Raw genomic sequence first — 18435 nt, 5'->3', positions numbered from 1 at the left:
GCCTTCCTTTGGAATTTGTATTCTCCCATTATCTAATTCAGAACCAAATAAAGCAGTATTCCTGTAAGTGAGCATTTATTTACAACTATAGGCCATAATGCTTTTGGATTTCTTCAAAATGTTTTGTTTCGTTATATTTTTTTGCTGCCACTAGAGGAGGAATATTAGGCAGCTGTCATCTTTAAAAATGCTTAACAGTGAAAAAGTGGGGATGCAAACATCAGTATTGTTGCTTGCTTGCAGCATCAGCACCCTGCTGAGAAGAAGAGGGTATTTTTCCCCTTCTGTCTCAGTATTAGTTCAGTTTTTAATCTCCTTTTCTTGCCAAGGCAGATTTTATGGTAGTCTGCTGTTCTCAAAAAGTGGTACTCAGAGCTGTGGGCTTTAATGTGGTAATAAAAGAAACATTTTCTTCCATTATTATTCTAGATATTTTGTGGAAAAAATCCTGAATCAGGGGAATTTCTTTGAAGGCAGTGAGGAAGGAGCACAGAGCAGAGACTCCCAGGCTGAGATGGTTCCATGCAGCCAGTGCAGTTCTGATCCAGGGCTGGCAGTGCCTGTGCTGCTCAGGCTCTCTGTGTTCTGTGCACACATTTTGGATGTCAACAGGAGCTCGTTGCCTCTTCACTTCGGGGTTAACATGAGCAGAGCCAGCTCCAGTCCCTGTGGCTGGTGTAACCATGCCCTCAGAGTCCACAGGAAAGCCTTTGGCTGCCTAAAGCAATTTCACACTTGGAGCAGATCTCACAATTACTGTACATATATTATGCATTTCCAGCAATGCCTCGATGAAAAATTCAGAAATCATTTCACATAGCAATGAAATAAAGTCCCCTGGGTGAGTCAATTGCTTGTTTGACTTTTAAGAAGACTGTCTTTGAAGGTTCATTCTTTTACAGGTCTTCAGTGCTACCATCTAGTGTAAATAATGCTGAAATCACTGTTATTCTGTGTAGGGAACTGTGAATGAGATTGAGCTCCTATGCTCAGTTCATGTGGTCAGCTGAGGGTACAAGAGGTTCCTGCATTCACTGGGGACCTGTTAGTTTGGCATTGTAAAATGAGGCTCCAGATTAAAGTCTATTACCCTGTTACAATCTTCTTTGGTTACTGGAGAATGGTTAAATTTCAGTTCTGCCAGAGGGTGAACCAAAATGCCACAATGCAGGTGTTTTGATAAAATTCTCCAAGTATAAATCATCTTCCCAAATGGAAATAAGCACCTTCTGACTTATGCTTTCTTTTATTTAGCCTGCTAATATCTCTTTCCATTCATTGATTAGTAAAAGGGAGAAAATTTCACTGGACAGAAAAAGGACAATATGCAAAACTCTGCTGTTAAATTTTGGCAGTTTTACTTTTAGATGAAAGTAGGCATTCAGGTATCCAGATTCTGTCCTGAACGGGTGACAAAAAGTAGCTGTGAGTTTAAAAGTTGATTATGGGAGCCCCACACCATTGTTTCATACACAACTTGAAAAGAGCAGAGCGGTGCTGGCTGGTTTGGTGTTGTTGGGGCTTTTTGTCTGGCTGCCTTCACAAGTTAGACTGTTTTGCAGAAAGCAAGGGACCTCTAGAAAGCTTTTTTGTAATTCTAGCTCTGAAGTACCCAGAGATCAGCAGAGGGCTGAGCACAGGCTGCTGAGCCAGAGTTAATATTGTTTTTCTGCAGTTTGACAGTAGCAGTCACTAGAGCAGACTTTAATTTCAGTGCCAAGATTAAGACACCTTTGTGGCTGCTTTGTGTATTTCACATCTTCACTTCTACATCTCTGTTTGGAATCAGTAACAGCTGTTAGTGTTCTGCAAGCACAGAAAACAAGTTTGGGGAGTTTAAATTTTGGCATTCAGAATAAATCAGTGTTTGAAATGTCACCCATGCAATGTTTCACTTTACCTGTCTGTAAATGTGTCACTACTCTCTTCTAAAGTATATTGATACTTTTTGAAACATTTCAACGTGTAAAACATCATAAAGGTGCTAATTACAAAATAGGCTTCAAATCAGAAGCACTTATTGTTGTCAAATGTGGTTTATCCTGTTCTTTAGTGCTAGACAGGTTAAATTGGGAAAACATGTTTCCAAAATGCATTTCACTAGTTCTATGTTTTTCTGTTTTTACAAAAGATAATACTATAGTTTTTTCATTTTCTGCTCTTATTTCTCCAGGCAACAATCTTTGTTCCATATTTTAGCTGCATATTCCATATATAATACGGTAAGCTGTGTTCCTTCACACTTAAATCTGGTTTCTCTAAATGTGCTCCAAGATAATAACTTGCATCTTTTTCTCCCTAAAAACAACAAACATTTCAGAGACCTTTAGAAGTACATAGACAAAAATTATTTGTTGACATATTTTGAGTAAATAAAGCATCTAATTATGAGTTTTATTGGACAGACTGAGCTATGCTTACCATTTGTAATAATAATGAATTTGTGCTGTGCTGGAGTGTTGTGTGACTGATATTTCTCCCATTTTATTATCTGCCTCTCTTTCATTTGAATGATGGGGAAGAAAATACTGCAGAAAGGTGCATGGTGGAGTCCACAGGTGTATTTCATAACCTGAAAGGTTAAAAAAAAATTGGAATTAGTTTAAAAGGTTGCATTTTTACATTAGTGCTTGCTCTTGGCTGCAGTCCTGAATGGGATTTATTAGAGTGGGGTTCCCAGACTGTATCATAAGGGTTAGAAGCTTATGTATTTGGTAATGTCTTTTGACTGTGCTAAAAATAGAAGAGCAAGAAATGCCTTCGTGTCCACATTTAACTGTGGTTTAACTGTTCCCTCATTCCTTGGGCCCATTTTGAGCATTTCTGTACATCTTCCATTTTATATCCATCAGCAACTCCCCAGAAGTCAATATAAAATATGTTAAGTTTAGAAGAGGAAAGAGAAATTAAAGCATATACTTGAATTAAATACTGGTTGCTTTGAATTTTTTCAAAAGTTCTAGGAAATGTAACTTTTCTGTCTGACCTTTTCTACCTTGAATAAAATATTGGACTGGTATTTTCAAGTTGCATGAATAATTATGTTTAAAATCAATCATCAAAGTGTAATGATGAGACTATTATGGTGAAGTTTTTATTTTGCACTTCTTGTTGTATTTTTCCTCTTAATGTGTAGCATTCTGCTTTGTTTTTATCTCGAGAACAAAGTTAAGAACTTGTAAACCTGAAAAAGCTTTCTTTACAATTAAGTAATTGTCCTTACAAATACTTTATTGATGGGGTTATCTTTGCAGTTGAATGATAGTGACAGCTGGTTCCTGCCATAAAATCCAAAATTAATAGCAGAGGAAGTACTCAAGTTCAGTTTTGGAACAATACTTTTTTTTTCTAAGGGTTTATTACAGTTGCTTGCTATTGGGCTGCTGAACTTGAGCAAGTTTATACTTACAGATCACTGTTAAAAATCCTGTGTTTATCAGATGATGCCCTGACTGTAAGCAATAAAGCCAGATACTTTCACCCTCCATAAAACCCCCAAATCACAATTAAATTATAAATGCATCCATTGGACAAAAAGATGATACAGTAACTTGAAAATATTAGTACTGACCAAGGATTTTGTTCATCAGTAGTGAGTTCTAATGAGCAATCAATACTTCCAGGTTACTTTTCAGTTGGAGGGTTGTGCATCATCTCTTCTATCTATCAATATTTGTAATGTTTAAATATGAAGTGTGTTTGGTGGGAAGCTTTGCCATCAGGACAGGCATCATCTTTCCTCCACTAACTCAAGGAAAAGCTAAAAGCTCATAGCTGTGAGGCTTCTGTTTCCAGCATTTTAATATCTCCACTGTATGATTTCCAGGAAGTTGGATACTGTCAGGGAATGAGCCAGATCACAGCTTTGCTCCTGATGTTCATGAATGAAGAAGATGCCTTCTGGGCCTTGGTGAAACTTCTCTCTGGTCCAAAGCACGCTATGCATGGTATGGAGTTTCACCTCAGGGTATTTGGGTTTCAACCTGTCTTATTTAAGCTGTAAATGATTTGAAAATGAAACTGTTCTGTTCTGATTGGTCAAAAATAAAACATAATGAGAGCTTTATACTTGGGGGAGGTATTGGATGTTACTGGAGCTCTCATCCATAAGAGAGAGTAATGGTTTTTATATGTGATATCTTTCAAATAGTTCTTAATGAAAATCAGATGGTTTCCTCTTCTCTTATTCTCTCAGGGAATGTAACCAATTGAAAACTGGTTATGTAGACATCTATATAGTAATAAAATAGCAGTGGAAGCCTAATACAGAAAGTGTAAAGTAATATTGCAGCTGTGCTATCCAGGACAGGAATCTACAGTAAAAAATGGACTTGTGTCTAGGCATGAACTTCAGGCTTCTCAGTTTCACCTGCACCTCACACAGAATTTCCTGCCCTCATGGTGTTGTTGCTCTTGTGTTATTGGTGGTTCTCTCTTTCCATGCCAGATTTAGTATGATCTCTGCATATTTCATGGCTGTTGGTATGGAACAAGTCCAGAAATTCCAAAACATTTGTGATGATGCAGTTCTGGTGATTTAGAAAACCTGTGCTTCTTGGAAGCCTGCAAAAGTAAATGTCATCCAGAACTTGGGCTTTTTAGCAAATTTCCAACAAGCTCTAGCTGCTTTTACCTGCTGAAGAATTTCTCATTCTGTGATATCTTCCTTCCCATGCTTTTCATTGTTCTGGATGTTCTCCACCCTCAAACCAAAGGGATGGTTTTTTATTTTGCTGTTTACAGTTCTGCAGAGCTATCGACTCATGGGGAGGGAAAAAAGTGTGATCTGATGTCAGTGTCATAAATGAAATTTTGAGTTCATCAAATGTCAAAAGATTTTTCTTGGAGCTTTACACAATGATAACACAGACTAAAAGCATCTTACAAGAAAATCTATAGATTTCATAATAATCCAGACCTGTGTAACTGCAGCCATGTAGAATATTGAGCTCAAAGCTCACAGAAAATTCTTACTTTTGGGGGAAGTAAGTAAAAATCAGGTCCTTATTTACCAAATCATGCATGATAAACTAGAGGATAAACACAGGCAGATGAGATGTTGCAGACCTCCCTCCTTCCCTGCTTTATTCCTGTCACACACCTGTCAGGTGATGGGAGAGAAAGGAGGGAGCTTTGAGTAGCCCAAGGCTTGATGAGCTTCTCCACAGAGCATATGAACCATTGTATCACAGCTTTATTTTACACACTGAAACTGTTTTGGAGTGCCTGTTAGGCAAATGTGCATTTATAGAGGTTGATAAAACTTTAATTATAACTCATATGTTCCCAATTTATCATTTATTAAATGTTGCCAACTAGTCTAAGGCTCTGCTTTCAGCAGGTTGGACCAGATAATCTCCAGCAGTCCTGTCCAACCTGGATTTCCTGTGATTCCTGGAGTTTATCTGTTTTAAATGTCACTGTGCATCTGTAAATATCACTGTAGATTCTGGAAAGGAAGCTTTCAACTGAGAAAGGAAACTTTAAACTCGGGAAACTGACTTAACTGATGTCATATTACAGTTTGCACTTTCTGTGTTCTTCTTTGGGGAAAGTAGCTTAAAATACTGTCTTTAAAGCTTAAGGAATTTCAATTCCAAATTGCCAATATCCATGAAGAAAAACTTGTATAGTTGCACTTGATGCCACTGACCATCAGATAGTTCTCTAAAATGGGCACCTGCCTGTGGAAATCATGGGGGTGGGCTAAGAAATTCAATTAGAATCCTGTTGGCAGCATTAGGATGGTTAAAAGCTCCTCCCCACAGACAAGGTTTTTCTTTTTTTTTTCTATTTTACCTGTGATACAGCAACCTGGAATACTTTTTGGGTGCAGCCCTTTAGCCAGACTAATTTCTAGTATAAAACTACTTGAAATCAAGAGATGAATTGGTCCTTTTTGGTATTTCATGTTGTATGGAAGATGTAAAGTCTCTAGATGATATAATACAGACATCTGACCCTGAAAATTAGCTGCTTTTTTGGAAGCTCTTTCCATTGATCTTTCTATAGTCTTAAAAATTCAGGATAATGAGTTGGTGTATGTAAATGTAAAAGAGCAACCTTTCATGGAAAAAGAACCTTTATTGTTATTGTTGATGGCTAATTAGCTTTGATGTAGTCACTGTTTACAGTAAGAAAAAACCAAATGCCTTGCCTGTGTTATTGAAATTTCCTAATATGCAACCTGACATTTAAGTATTGTAGAATTTGCATTTGTATCTATGAAATACTAAACTTGGGTGAATCTGAGGCTTTAAATCTTGTGTCTTAGTGACTGTGCACTGAATTACACAATTGGAAATAGAAACACTTTGCTTTTTGGTTTGGGACTTTAGTCACTTTTTTTTTTTTTTTGAGTTGCATGGCTGCTCTGGGTCTGTACTTGTTCTTTCAGTTTTCATACTGCTTAAAATATATTGGAGTTTTTTTATAACTTTAATTCTGCTAATACCTCAGCTGGAAAGGTGTCTTAGAGTTTTCCATGTGTAATCACTAAAACAATTAGATGGGGCTTTTAATGCCCTTTGTTTCAGTTGTGTGAGCTCACAGTCTTTGCTTATAGGATATAATCATGATATTTGTCTTGCTAGAATATCCCTCTTGTCTGTTTTATGGTCTTTTCTTCAGTGCAGACAGTTCAGTAGATGCCTATGCTGCTTGCCCTTCTATCATGAATTTTCTGTGCTATAATTTCAATTTTAGTGGGTGAGGGTTGTGATTCTTTATTTTGGTTTTCTTTAAAAGAATAATTATAAATGTGGTTTCCACATGATCTTATATTGGTTTGACTAATGTAGGACTGATGGATCTGCTGTCTTTTGTCATTCTGATGCAGTATTTGTCACTAAGGGAATGTATTGACTGTAGCTATTTAGGCAGGAGTATGTGCATATCTGTATAGAGACATCAAAATATTGTTATGAAGATCTGTTCAGATCCAGTGGTCTTATAGAATGATAATGTTCTTGGAGCCTTAATGGCTTTTTAATATAATTTTATAGTACAAACACCTGTTAACTGGCTACCTACTTTTCTTAGGTTTTTTTATTCCTGGTTTTCCAAAACTGATGAGGTTTCAGGAACATCATGACAAAATTCTGAAGAAATTTTTGTCGAAACTTAAGGAACATTTGGTAAGTATTTATTTCACTATGCAAGCCATGCAAATTTACGGCTTTCTACCTTTTTGCAGTTCAGGTGAACCCACTAGATCAAGAATTAGCAAACTTCAGGAAAAATGTGAAGTTTTAAAAGCAGAAGTGTTGTTATTTTCATTATAGACTAAGTTATGGTGCATCTTGACAAAGTTATGATAAAATTGGATGCTAAGAGTGATTAATTTGAGTGTCTGTCTCACTCTGGACCTCTGAGTGAAGGACAATGTGTGGTTCTTCTATTTGGCCTTGTGTGAGCTTCTGTAAACAAACTGGTGCCAGAACATTTTATCAGGGGCTTTTTGTATGTTTAGCTTGTGGTTGGTTCATCTATGGACAGAGATGACTTTAAGACCAACCAGTTTAAATTTCTATTGAAAAAATAGAATATTTAAAATAGAATATTTATAATATTATAAATAGATATATAAAATATATAGAATAGATATAGAATAGATATTTTAAAAAACCTTTGTAAGAGGTGTTTATGGTCCATTTAAAATCCTTCCATTTTCATAAAGCTACCTGTTGAGTTTTATTTATTTTAATGCTTTTAAATTGAAAATAATATGCCTTTTCTTAAATATTGGTTAAATATTTAATATTTAATTTAAGATGTAAACTATTTTTCTAATGGGAGAAAAATGCCCTTCCAGTAGGCATCAAGGATTTCATTTTACAGTACATTGTTACTGCCAGAATCCATCTCCAGTTCTTAAAAAGTAGTGTAAGAGATGCTCACTTGCAGCTTCTGTCATTTTCCTCATCATTTCCTGTGAGTGTGTCACTGACATGAGCCAATGTTGCCTCCTCGAAGACAAAAGTAAAGCCTGCACACAAACCAAAGGGATTTGGCCCAATGTTTATTCAGTGTTTGTATGACTGAGTTCTCAGATTTGGTGCTTAATTTTTGGCAAAGCCCACATCAGTTAAAATTCAAGATTTCTTTGCTTTTCTCCTTTTACTTTGGCTTTTCTCCTTACTGTGCAAAGGACTTTGAAGAGCTCCAGGAAGCTGCAGAGAAGCTTTAGCAGCCTTTGAATGGGTGTCACACCTGATGGATTTTCTGTGCTCTAGGGGAAATCAGACCCCTTAATCAAGAAATAAAATTCCTTATCAGCCTACATCCTGTTTGACACCCACTGGTCAGAGAATTTGGTTGTTTTCCAATAATTTCTGGTGGATATGTATTATAAGGAAGTTCTTTCAGCCTTGCTACAGAGACATGAAAGACTTAATGGACCCAGTGCCTGAACTTGGGTTGCTCCAGAATATTGATTTTTCTTGAGAGAGGATTTTGTCCTCTGCTATCTCTGTCCCAAGAACATGATAAAAGTCTAGGATGCATTAATACTTCAGCACCTCCAAGTGCATCTTCTTCAGGTGGTGAAATTAATGAAGGAAAGCTGTAAAAACCAGAATTTGCCTCTGTTGGATTGAAGTTACAGTGTCTCATATAGTTAAATTAATTATTTATGGTGACTATTGAGTACATTAGCCTTAAGGGGAAAATGTTTTTTCATGGGGAGTGCAAGGCATTACTTGGATTTTTGAAAGTATTTTTCAACTTGTGTGTTGTTTGCAGGACTCCCAGGATATGACCACCAGCTTTTACACAACCAAGTGGTTTTTCCAGTGTTTTCTTGATCGTGTGAGTATGTTTTTCTTTCTGTTGCTGTTTTTAATTGTGACTTGGGGCAGACTGTTTTCACAGCATTGCCTGATTCTGTCATTGCAGACTCCCTTTACATTAAGCCTCAGGATATGGGATATCTACATACTTGAAGGAGAGAGGATTCTCACTGCTATGTCTTACACAATTCTGAAACTGCACAGAAGTAAGAAAGAAATCTGTCAAACCTTTGAAACCTAAACAGAGGTTCAGCTAGTTTTGTTCTCATTTTGTGTAGCTTGACCTTAATGTGTAAAAATCTTCAGTTTCCCACATGCCTTATGCTGCTTCTGACAGATATTTTTCATTCCTTATGCACAAAAAGTTAAAAATCTCTGCTTTATAATTTTGTGTGTGTGTTGTGGGTTGATCTTGGCTGGATCCTGGTGCCCACCAAGCTGCTCTGTCCCTCTCCTCTCCAGCAGAACTGGGGGAAGGAGAAAACAAGATGGACTTTTCCAGACACCAGGGCAGCTGTGGGGAAAATTAACTCCATCTCAGCTGGGCCCAGTGCAGTGTGAATGTCAAAGAGAAGTATTTATTAGAGTAAGAAAGTTACTTGGACCTGAAGTCAGTTGTATTACTGACTAAACAGTGGGGAAAAGTGTGGTAGTTTCATGGTCTGGAAATGGCTCCTTTAGCCACAGGATTTAAATTAATCAAAAAACACACAAAGAATCAAGACTGTGACATTAAATGCTGAAAATCTACCAGCAAATACCTCAGCAATGAGGAATCACCAGTCTGTGTCACTTTATACCATTGTTTGTCCAAGAATGTAATTAAAATCCAGAATTATTTTTTAGTCTGCCTGTGTGACCTTCTCCTTCACCTCTTGATTTTAAGTGAAGTAAAATTGGAAATTTTGAACAGAACTAAAGCATCTATGCCTGGTTCCCCAAAGTGACTTGGCCTCCTAAGTTCCAGGGACCCAAAAAGCCTTTGAGGGTGGATGGTGCTTCTAAATAGATTTGAGCCTTTTTAAGGCTGATACTTTGTAGCTCAATTGTGAGACACCTCCTCCTGTTGGACTTGGGCTTTTTTAGTGAAGTCATTGACTCTGTGTAAGTGCAGAGGTCTGTGTGGGGCCCATAGCATTAATGTTTTAATTTCCTTGCTAGTTTATCTTTCTTGAACTGTGGTGATGCTGCCTCACTGTCTCACTGGGATGTTTTCATCAGTTTGCTCATAAACAACTTTGAAAAATGGAACAGGTTACCTTCTACATTTTTGCACTTGAGAGAGCTAAACTTTTAGAGGCAAATCATTAGGCTTGCTTAACATTTTGGTTTCTCTTCTTTATTTGCAAATGGATATCTACTTGATTTTTTTTTTTTATTATTCACCACTCTTTTAATGGGAAGACCTGAGGAAAAAGTCTCAGTGTGGATTTGCTTGCTTAGCAAGTACCCAGCAACTTCCTCCATGATCAAACACTGAGAGAACCTCACGGCAGCAGAGGAGATGAGAGGGCTGGCAGAGAAGCTGGCAGAAGACAGATTCTGATTTGTTTTCCAATTTCTTGCCTACCCTCAAAAACATAGATGGTATAGCTATTCAGTCAGTGTCATTGTGGAATACATGCCAAGAGCATTTTTATTACAGCACCAAAACAGGTTTTTTTTATGGTTTCCATATTGAAATTATACATCTGAAACTTTTGATGATGTACAAATGATGAAAAAAGAGACAGGTATGCAGATACAGCCTTGAAATCCACATGGCCTTACTCTGTGTAAAAAGGGAAACAAAAATAATCTGATAATTATAAAATGACTTTCAAAATATGACCTGAATTTTTAGAGAGCCTGAAGCAATGGTTCTGAAGTGTGAACTGCCATCATCATTTCATTGGGAGTTAATTCAGTTGTGACTGAGGGTGCTGTAAATAGGGATTTTTAAAATGTTTATCTGCTTTTCAGAGCTCCTGATAAGAGAGATGATGCACAGATCCACAGCAGTGGTTCTAAGTAGAGGATACAGGCTGACAAATAAAGGCCTGAAGCTGTTGGACATGAGAGGGCTGAAGGAGGGTGACTTGTAGTTGGTTTTCTGAAGGTGCCCCTTTTTGAAAAACACTGTCCTAAGTAAAGAATAATGTGTAGAAAGGATTTCCATGGTGACTTGCAAGTGAATTTTTAATGTATTTTTAGATCTCCAGTTGTAGAAATCTGTTATCTGCCTAATTAACAAGTATTTTTCATTCAACTTTGAAAACAAAAGCACCTCATGACTGAAGTACATTTTTGAGTGTTCATTATCAAGATGTCTTAATATATAATGTAATATTTTCTCCTTATATAGAGCATCTGATGAAATTACAAATGGAAGAGCTTGTAGAATTTCTGCAGGATTCTTTAGCCAAGGATTTCTTCTATGAAGATGACTTTGTAATAGAGCAGCTCCAAAATTCTATATCAGAATTGAAACGAGCAAAACTGGATTTACCAGTAGCTGGTAAGAAACTTGCAAATGTGCAGAGTTAGATATTTGGAGTTTTTCACACATTGGTAATTTTTTAAATGTTAATTAATGCTGTTGAAAACTGTGCAAATAGTTTCCTCTTCATCACTGCATAGATTTTGGGAGTTTTTACCCCAAAATATTTTACAGTGTAAAATCACCACTTTTCCTTTCATGAATATTCCTCTTCTTTTGGTGTTTTGTTTGCTGTTTTTAAGGTAATGGCAAAGCACTGTGAAAAATACCGTGTTCTGCTAATTTTATTAACTTGAATTTATAAAACCTTTCAGACAGAGGATCAAATATCAAGGTTTCAAAGTGTCTGAAACACTACATTGTCTGGGAATCCAGACTGTTTTGTAGATTGATTAGATGTGGACCAAACTTCAGGTCAAATAGCTTCTTCTGTTTGTCAAATCCAGATTTTTAATTTTTTGCAGGTGATAGACTTGCTGGGTGTTTAGTGGAATAGTTTTCATTATTTCTTTTTAGCCTTTTTGCTCTTTGGTTGCAGATGAGAGATGGTTGTTTCATGTACCCTTACTTATGAAATGTATAGGATCTCTTCAAGATTCTATTCTTTTTTTTATCCCTAGCTCCATAGTCTTTAATTAGAATTTTTCTTGTGATTACTCAGAGTTCTTTTACTTTATCCTTGCTAATTGTAGAAAAGTATGTGAGAAAACGTTTTTTAAAAAATTCCAAACATGGCAGAATTTAACTTGAAGTAACTTTATTTGCTGTGGTTAGCTTTCAGAAGTTAAAAAATGTCAGAATAAAGGTTGCCTGTGTAGCATTATTGTGATAATTTTTTCTTTCATTAATGAACTTAATTTTTCTGTTTCTGTTGACATTATTCATTGCATGTAGTGTTGGGCTGTGTCAGAGCTCCTCATCACAGGTAAATACCTGTTTTACCTGGTTCTTCAGATCTGTTCCAATGGGGTACAAACACATTCTGTGTATTTGTTTCTTATTTTGCTTCTTCTCAGAGTTCCGATTTCTCTTGCTCCATATTCCTTTGTTTTTCCCTGTTCCTGAATTTCTGTACACTCTGTCCAGCAAAATTTCTTCCACCCACAACAGGTCTAAATCTACTTTCTGCCCTTTTCATCTGTTGTTTCCCTTTTCTCACCACAGCATTCCTATTCCACTATCTCTCCATCCTTTTCCTCAAGCTGAGTTTCAGTTTTGAGTTTCTCTTCAGCACAAGTTGTTCTTTGTCCCTACACGTCAGGCAGGTGCTGTCTCAGGTGTCTGGTGCCGTGGGTGACAGATCTGAGCAGCTGTGTCCCTCATGCCACACCACCATGGTACAAGGAGATAGCTCACAGGAGTCCTGTCTGTTTAACCCTAAATACAGAATTAACCTGGTTATGTTTGAACAGTGAGGGGTCATCCCAACAGCTTCACTTGGCTGTAGACACAGAGATGTTTTTTATGGATGTGGTAAAGTAAATTTCATCAGTGAAAAGTTCCACTTGAAACTGTGGTAGGGGAAGAGTTGGGAAATATTTTTGTATTTTGCTACTTGATGGAGGTTGTATATCTTCCAGCCTAGAAAATTACATGCATATAAGTCATATTGAGATTTTCTGTGGAAAATACAGAATTTACTGGAAGTTTTCTTGATGCAGAAGGTAGAAAGTCTGTTCCTAACTTGTTTGTTTTAAGGCCTTTGTTTTGGTAGAACATGAAGTGTCTTCAAGTGGTTGTTTGAGAATGCTCTGGATTTTCATAGAAAATTCAAGGATTTAGGTGACATAAGAGTCACCCACATTGGGACAGAAAATGTGAGACTCACTGAGTGTTCTTGTGGATACCAACAGCAAGGAATGGTGACTGTGCCTTCTTCCTGAGACACTTTGGCAGTTGTTTGGTTTCACACCATGCACACTTAGGTGTAACCTCTGATTCAATGAGCTGACAGCATGCTCAGTGTTTTGGGCCACATTGGTTCTTAATTTTGGTATCTAAAGAAAAATCAGTAACAAAATGTCTTTTGTGTTTTGGTTTTTTCCCCCTGAACATGAAAGAGAAGGTTTAATTTTGAAACAGGAAGAGCAAAGCCAAAGTGAAATGTACTTTGGTGCTGGAATTGAGCTTTTTAAACCTTTTTTATTTCAGATTAACCTGGCAAGCCTTTCTGTGTGGTGTGTTTTTGCTAGGGGTAGAAGGGAACATTATTTAACCTTTCACAAACTAAAAATAAGATGTCTTCAGCCTGACCCTGGGCAATCCAGCTGATTTGTCTGCTCTTATTACTTGAGTGAGGCTGCCTCATTTGTTCTTGGTATGAATTCCATAAGCCTCTGGTTTTATTTTTTAAAGTTTTCTGCACTCTCCTAGTTTTGGTTTTATTGATCACTGTCTTCAAGCAGTATTCTTATTCAGGTTTTGAACATTCTCTGGACATTCAGCTTTGTGACAGGATATCAGGTGCCCTCCTCAGCTGGGCAGAGGAGAGAAAACAAAACAAGATTTCTGGATCAATATAAGGACAGGGAGAGATCACTCAGCAATTGCCATACTGGGGAGAACAGACTTGACTTGAGGAAATTAATTGATAATGAATTCAGTTAAATCAGAGTAGGATAGTGAGAAATAAAACCTTAATAAAAACCTTCTCTCACTCTTCCCTTCTTCGTGGGTTCAACTTCAATCCCATTTTTTTTTCCACCCTCTCCTTCCCAGCAGCACAGGGGACAGGGAGTGAGGGTTGTGGGCAGCTCATCATAAATTGTTTCTGCTGCTTCTTCCTCCCAAGGTGAGGACTCCTCACACTCTTCCTTTCTCCAGGATGGGGTCCCTGCCAAAACCTGGCCATGGAACCCCCATTCACTTGTCTGTCTGCTGTACTCTCTTTACTACCTTGAATTTCATTGTTTTTCTTCTAATTTCATCTAAAAAATATGAAACTATTAGAGGTGATACAGCCACAAAAAATACACAGCCTGCTCATTTAAGTATTCACTGTAGCCTGAGAAAGTAATGTTTATTTTAGTTTTCTCATCTGAAATCAAAGTACTGCTTCCTATCTTGTACTTTTTTTTTCACACTGAGCAAAAATTACACCTTTAAGAGCCAAAGTAAAAATGCATGTTAGGATCAAGAAAAAAAAAATCTTCATCTTGCAGTTGCATCAGTATCAGTCATCCAGGAATAGCAGTGAGCTAATTAAGCTCAGTGGAATTTTCCATCTGGCATCCTTTGTTAGGCTGTATAGATTTTCCTGCCCTAGTAGGGTAAGCTGCAGTAGGATATTAAAAGAGGTAATAACTTTTGTGTTACTTTCAAGTGGATGTCTATTTATGTCTGATGTAGCTTTCTCTGGCTCACTTCCTCCATGGCTTCTCTCCCTGAATTAAGGAGCTCCTTGTTCCCTCCAGACACACAGGGAAGGGACTTGTTTAATATTTTCTCTCTGACAAAGCCCTTAAAATGCTCAGCCAGAAGAGATGGGTGTTCAGGAGATCTTGCTGATTTTGGGTGTCAGTGATTGGCACTGTTTTTACCATGGCTGTTTTGCATAAAGAAGGCCAAGGATTTTTTTTTCCTTTCTGTGCTGATTTCTAGTTTTGTGCTGCTCAGTGCAGGGTAGCCCATAACAACTCCAACCTGCAGAGGGTGGTTTGGAACTCTGATGCTGTTCCTGCACCCCAAGATGGGCATCCCTCTGTTCCCATGGCTCTGGAGACAGGGGCTGTGTGCTAAGCACACCTCTGGCTGGGGAGCTGGGGGTTTGAGACCTTGGAGAAAGGAGGCTGTCACAGCTGTGCATAAAAACTGCCCTTGAGGGTCTCTGACACAGCCTCAAAAAGAAGAAAAGGCATTTGGTATTTTGTGGATTGCCTGGAACATGGTGAAGGATGCCCACACCATGGTTGGTTCTTGAAGAATACTCTCATCTAAATCTGTGTGACTTTACATTTTCTCCTGGAGTCAGATCCAATGTAAATTCAACCATCTCTTCCTTAATTCAAGGGTGATATTAAGACCATAATGTGAAAAGTTTTCTTGGTATACACCATTGATTTCCAGAATTCCTTGATGCAAATTCTTTCCTTCTCTCTTATTTAAAACAGCAGCTAAATTCTATAAATGCTCACAAGATATGGATACAATTTCTAGCTTTGCTGTAATTTTTTCCTGTAGGACTACATGAATAATGCAATGCTCAATAAACAATATTTATATATGGATAGATTTTTATAGTGTCTGACTTTAATAAACAGAAGTGCTTACCAGTGAAAGTTCCATATTAAAAATATGTTGCTGAAAATAGTTTATTAATCCAGTGTTTTGTAAACAAGACAGCCAGGCCCATTTTCAGGGTGTGAAGCCCCTCAGGTCCCTTCTTGACACAGTTTCTCACCTGTGTTTTCATATAAGGGTCCTGAAAAGGGTGGGCAGGGGGCTCCTGGGTTGGTTTTTTATCACTGAAAGTTTACCAGACTTTGCAGCTGCTGAAGGCATTAAATCAAAGACAAAGGTCTTGTAGCTTAATTTTAAAGCAATATTGGCAAATTTGGAATCTGCCTGTGTCCTTGTGATTAAAACCAGCTTTAAACTGCTGCTCTTTTAGTTTTCCTAATCTTTTCTGTATTTGGGGAAAACCAGCAAAGTTTGAATCTTGCATTTGCCATAAATTTAAAAATGTTTATCTGATGTTTATCTTTGAAGTTATTAAATTTATTATATCTTTTATTCAATGATCTATTTTACACAGTCATCAGTGATAATGTAGAACTGTATACTACCTCAGTAATCTATTAAATAATGTGTGTTCTCTCCTGTTAATGAGCCTTCTGGCAGCCAAAGCAATAGAAATATGTAAATCAGCTTGACTTTCCTGTTTCTGATGGTGTCTTTCTTTTGGTTGTGTTTTGTTTCAGAGGAATTTTGGATTTTTCTCTTGTACTTCAGGAATACACAAGTAGCTATTTCAGACTATGCACTCCATGCTTTAATAAACTAAATTATTTTTTTCTGCCTTGTTTTTTGTGTGATGCAACTGCTTTACAATACTATGAACTAATAATATGTGGAGTTATACTAATACAGTTAGTATATTCCTTAGATTTAGACTTTGGCTTTGCATCATTTAAAGATCTTTATGCTTAAAACTTGCATGATCTTTAAACACATGATCCAAATAGTTGTGTTGGTCATTGCTCACATTGCTGTTTAAAACTGACTTTTCAAGGAAATAAATTTTCTGGAAGAAATGTGGAATTAGGAATGTGAAGCAGTGGTTAATTTTAGAAATTTCTTTTTTGCAAGGGCACTTTACAGATGTGTAGCTGATCACCTGTATCTTCTGGCTAATGACCAAACCTGTTAAGATTTCTGTTGTTTATCTGAATGCAGTTGTTTATAAAATAACTTTTCCTTCCTGTCAGTACCATAAAAGTGACACAGCTGCAAGAGAGGCACACAGTGCTTTTAGTTCTCCCTTCAAGTTGTCCAGCATTATTTCATTTAGCAACTCCTCTGCCAACGATGGCATATGAAGGAAGGAGGAGCAGAGGTTGACTTTCAGACAGCAGCTAGAGCTTCTAGTGCAGGCACTCAAGTTTCTTTAAAATTCTCTTGGTCGTGTAAACTGAAGAAGATGGGATGTCACTGGTCGAAAATAAACACAAAATTTCAAGTTGTCATTTTAAGAGGTGTTTTTTTATGGCCATTACTATCCTTGAAAATTGTGTTAGAGCAGTCAAAGTGCATGTATTCTGGTGCTGAAATTAAGGCCTAGACTGTTATTCACCGGAGAGAGCACTTAAAGCACTTTACTCCAATTATATGTCTGCTGCACGAGGCTGTTAGTGCCTCCTGGAGCAATTATCTCTGAAAGTCTTGTAGTGCAGATCCACTTCCACTGGGTGGTGGCCAAGGCTTGTTTGAGCAGAGGAAGTAAAGAGAGGCAAACTTTCTTTAATTTCTTATCTTTTGGGGAACAGTCAGATCTGCTTGTATTTGCTTTGCTCCTTTTCATGTCAGGGAATATGTTTGCCAACAGCGAGCAAGGACCTGATTGTTCTTGTTTTGCTTAAGTTGTCTCCCTCTACTTCCATTGCTCTCCTTCCTCACCCATTTTTCACCATGTTTCCTTTGTTGTTTGTTTATTTTATGCTATATTGCACAGAAGCCAACTAAATCACTACCTTTCTTTTAAAGGAAAAATAGAAAATCTATAGTTGCTGCTCTGTAAACTGATACAAGCTATTATAGTGCTTGTGTTTGGGAAAAGCCAGTGACTAAACTGTCTAGAAATCTACTCTGTTGAAGGAAGGAAGAAGGATGAAAGTAGAGACATCCATATCTCACAGGAATACTGGCAGCTTGGGAAAAATCTCATTGCCCTGATTGCTTCGAAGGACAAAGGGACATTTTGATTATTGCACAGGTCAAAACAGTCACAGCTGAACTAGACTTTGTCTTAACTTCTGGTTTTAAAATGCTTTCAATTCTTGTTTGTAAACATCACAGATTGTACAGAAAAGCACTTGTCCCAAAAGTACTTCTTACAGAATTGGACAGTTTCTCCATTTCTCAGTCAGACAGATATGTCCAGACAGTGAATTAACTCAGATCTTGGATCAGCAACACAAACAGATACTCAATTGAATTTCCTTTAAAACATCCAACTAAAATTTCTTCCTGCTCAGATCTGAGGAGTTTGAACAGTGAGTGTGGTTGAAGTACTACAGGAGATGGTTGAGAGCTGTGTGTGAGGCTTTAGGCAGATTTGGAGTGGGAAAATGTTAGATAAAAGCAATGGGGCTTGAAGGAATTGGTGCTTCTGCATGCTTCTCTGGTGAGCTGTTTGTGTTCCTCTTCAGGTAGAGATGTTTGTTGTGCCTTGGTTTCTTTTGTTTGCTTTTGCATTATGGTTTCTTATCCCCAGCTTTTTGCTTTTATGATCTATTTTCTTTCTTTCTTGCTTGCATGCAGCATCATGGGTTTTTTGCTGTTATTGCTGATACTGGACTGCTTAAAGCATTCCCAAACACAGTTGGCATGCTCTTTGTGCATTTGAGGAGTGTCCCATTGCAGTCATGTGCATGGTGGTAATTTGGTTATCCTCTACTTGTTTATTTTGTGAACTTTTTTGGAACTTCAGGAGTTTGAGTTTTTTGTTGT

The 18435-nt window shown here is 37.4% G+C and overlaps 1 protein-coding gene across 6 annotated transcripts in view; it reads left to right on the top strand.

Annotated features, from left to right (window-relative positions):
* The window catches only part of USP6NL (USP6 N-terminal like), a 124470-nt gene that overhangs the window by 89079 nt on the left and 16956 nt on the right, over positions 1–18435 (top strand). For all 6 annotated transcript variants that reach the window (XM_005489264.4, XM_014268650.3, XM_074538730.1 and 3 more), the window contains 6 exons: positions 2174–2222; positions 3827–3947; positions 7042–7136; positions 8743–8808; positions 8896–8995; positions 11134–11286. In XM_005489264.4, the coding sequence (XP_005489321.2) occupies positions 2174–2222; positions 3827–3947; positions 7042–7136; positions 8743–8808; positions 8896–8995; positions 11134–11286 (584 nt within the window). The remainder of the gene's footprint in view (positions 1–2173; positions 2223–3826; positions 3948–7041; positions 7137–8742; positions 8809–8895; positions 8996–11133; positions 11287–18435) is intronic.

Source organism: Zonotrichia albicollis, chromosome 4 (assembly GCF_047830755.1).
Source record: "Zonotrichia albicollis isolate bZonAlb1 chromosome 4, bZonAlb1.hap1, whole genome shotgun sequence".
Taxonomy (NCBI): domain Eukaryota; kingdom Metazoa; phylum Chordata; class Aves; order Passeriformes; family Passerellidae; genus Zonotrichia; species Zonotrichia albicollis.
This window is presented reverse-complemented; position numbering and strand designations above follow the sequence as displayed.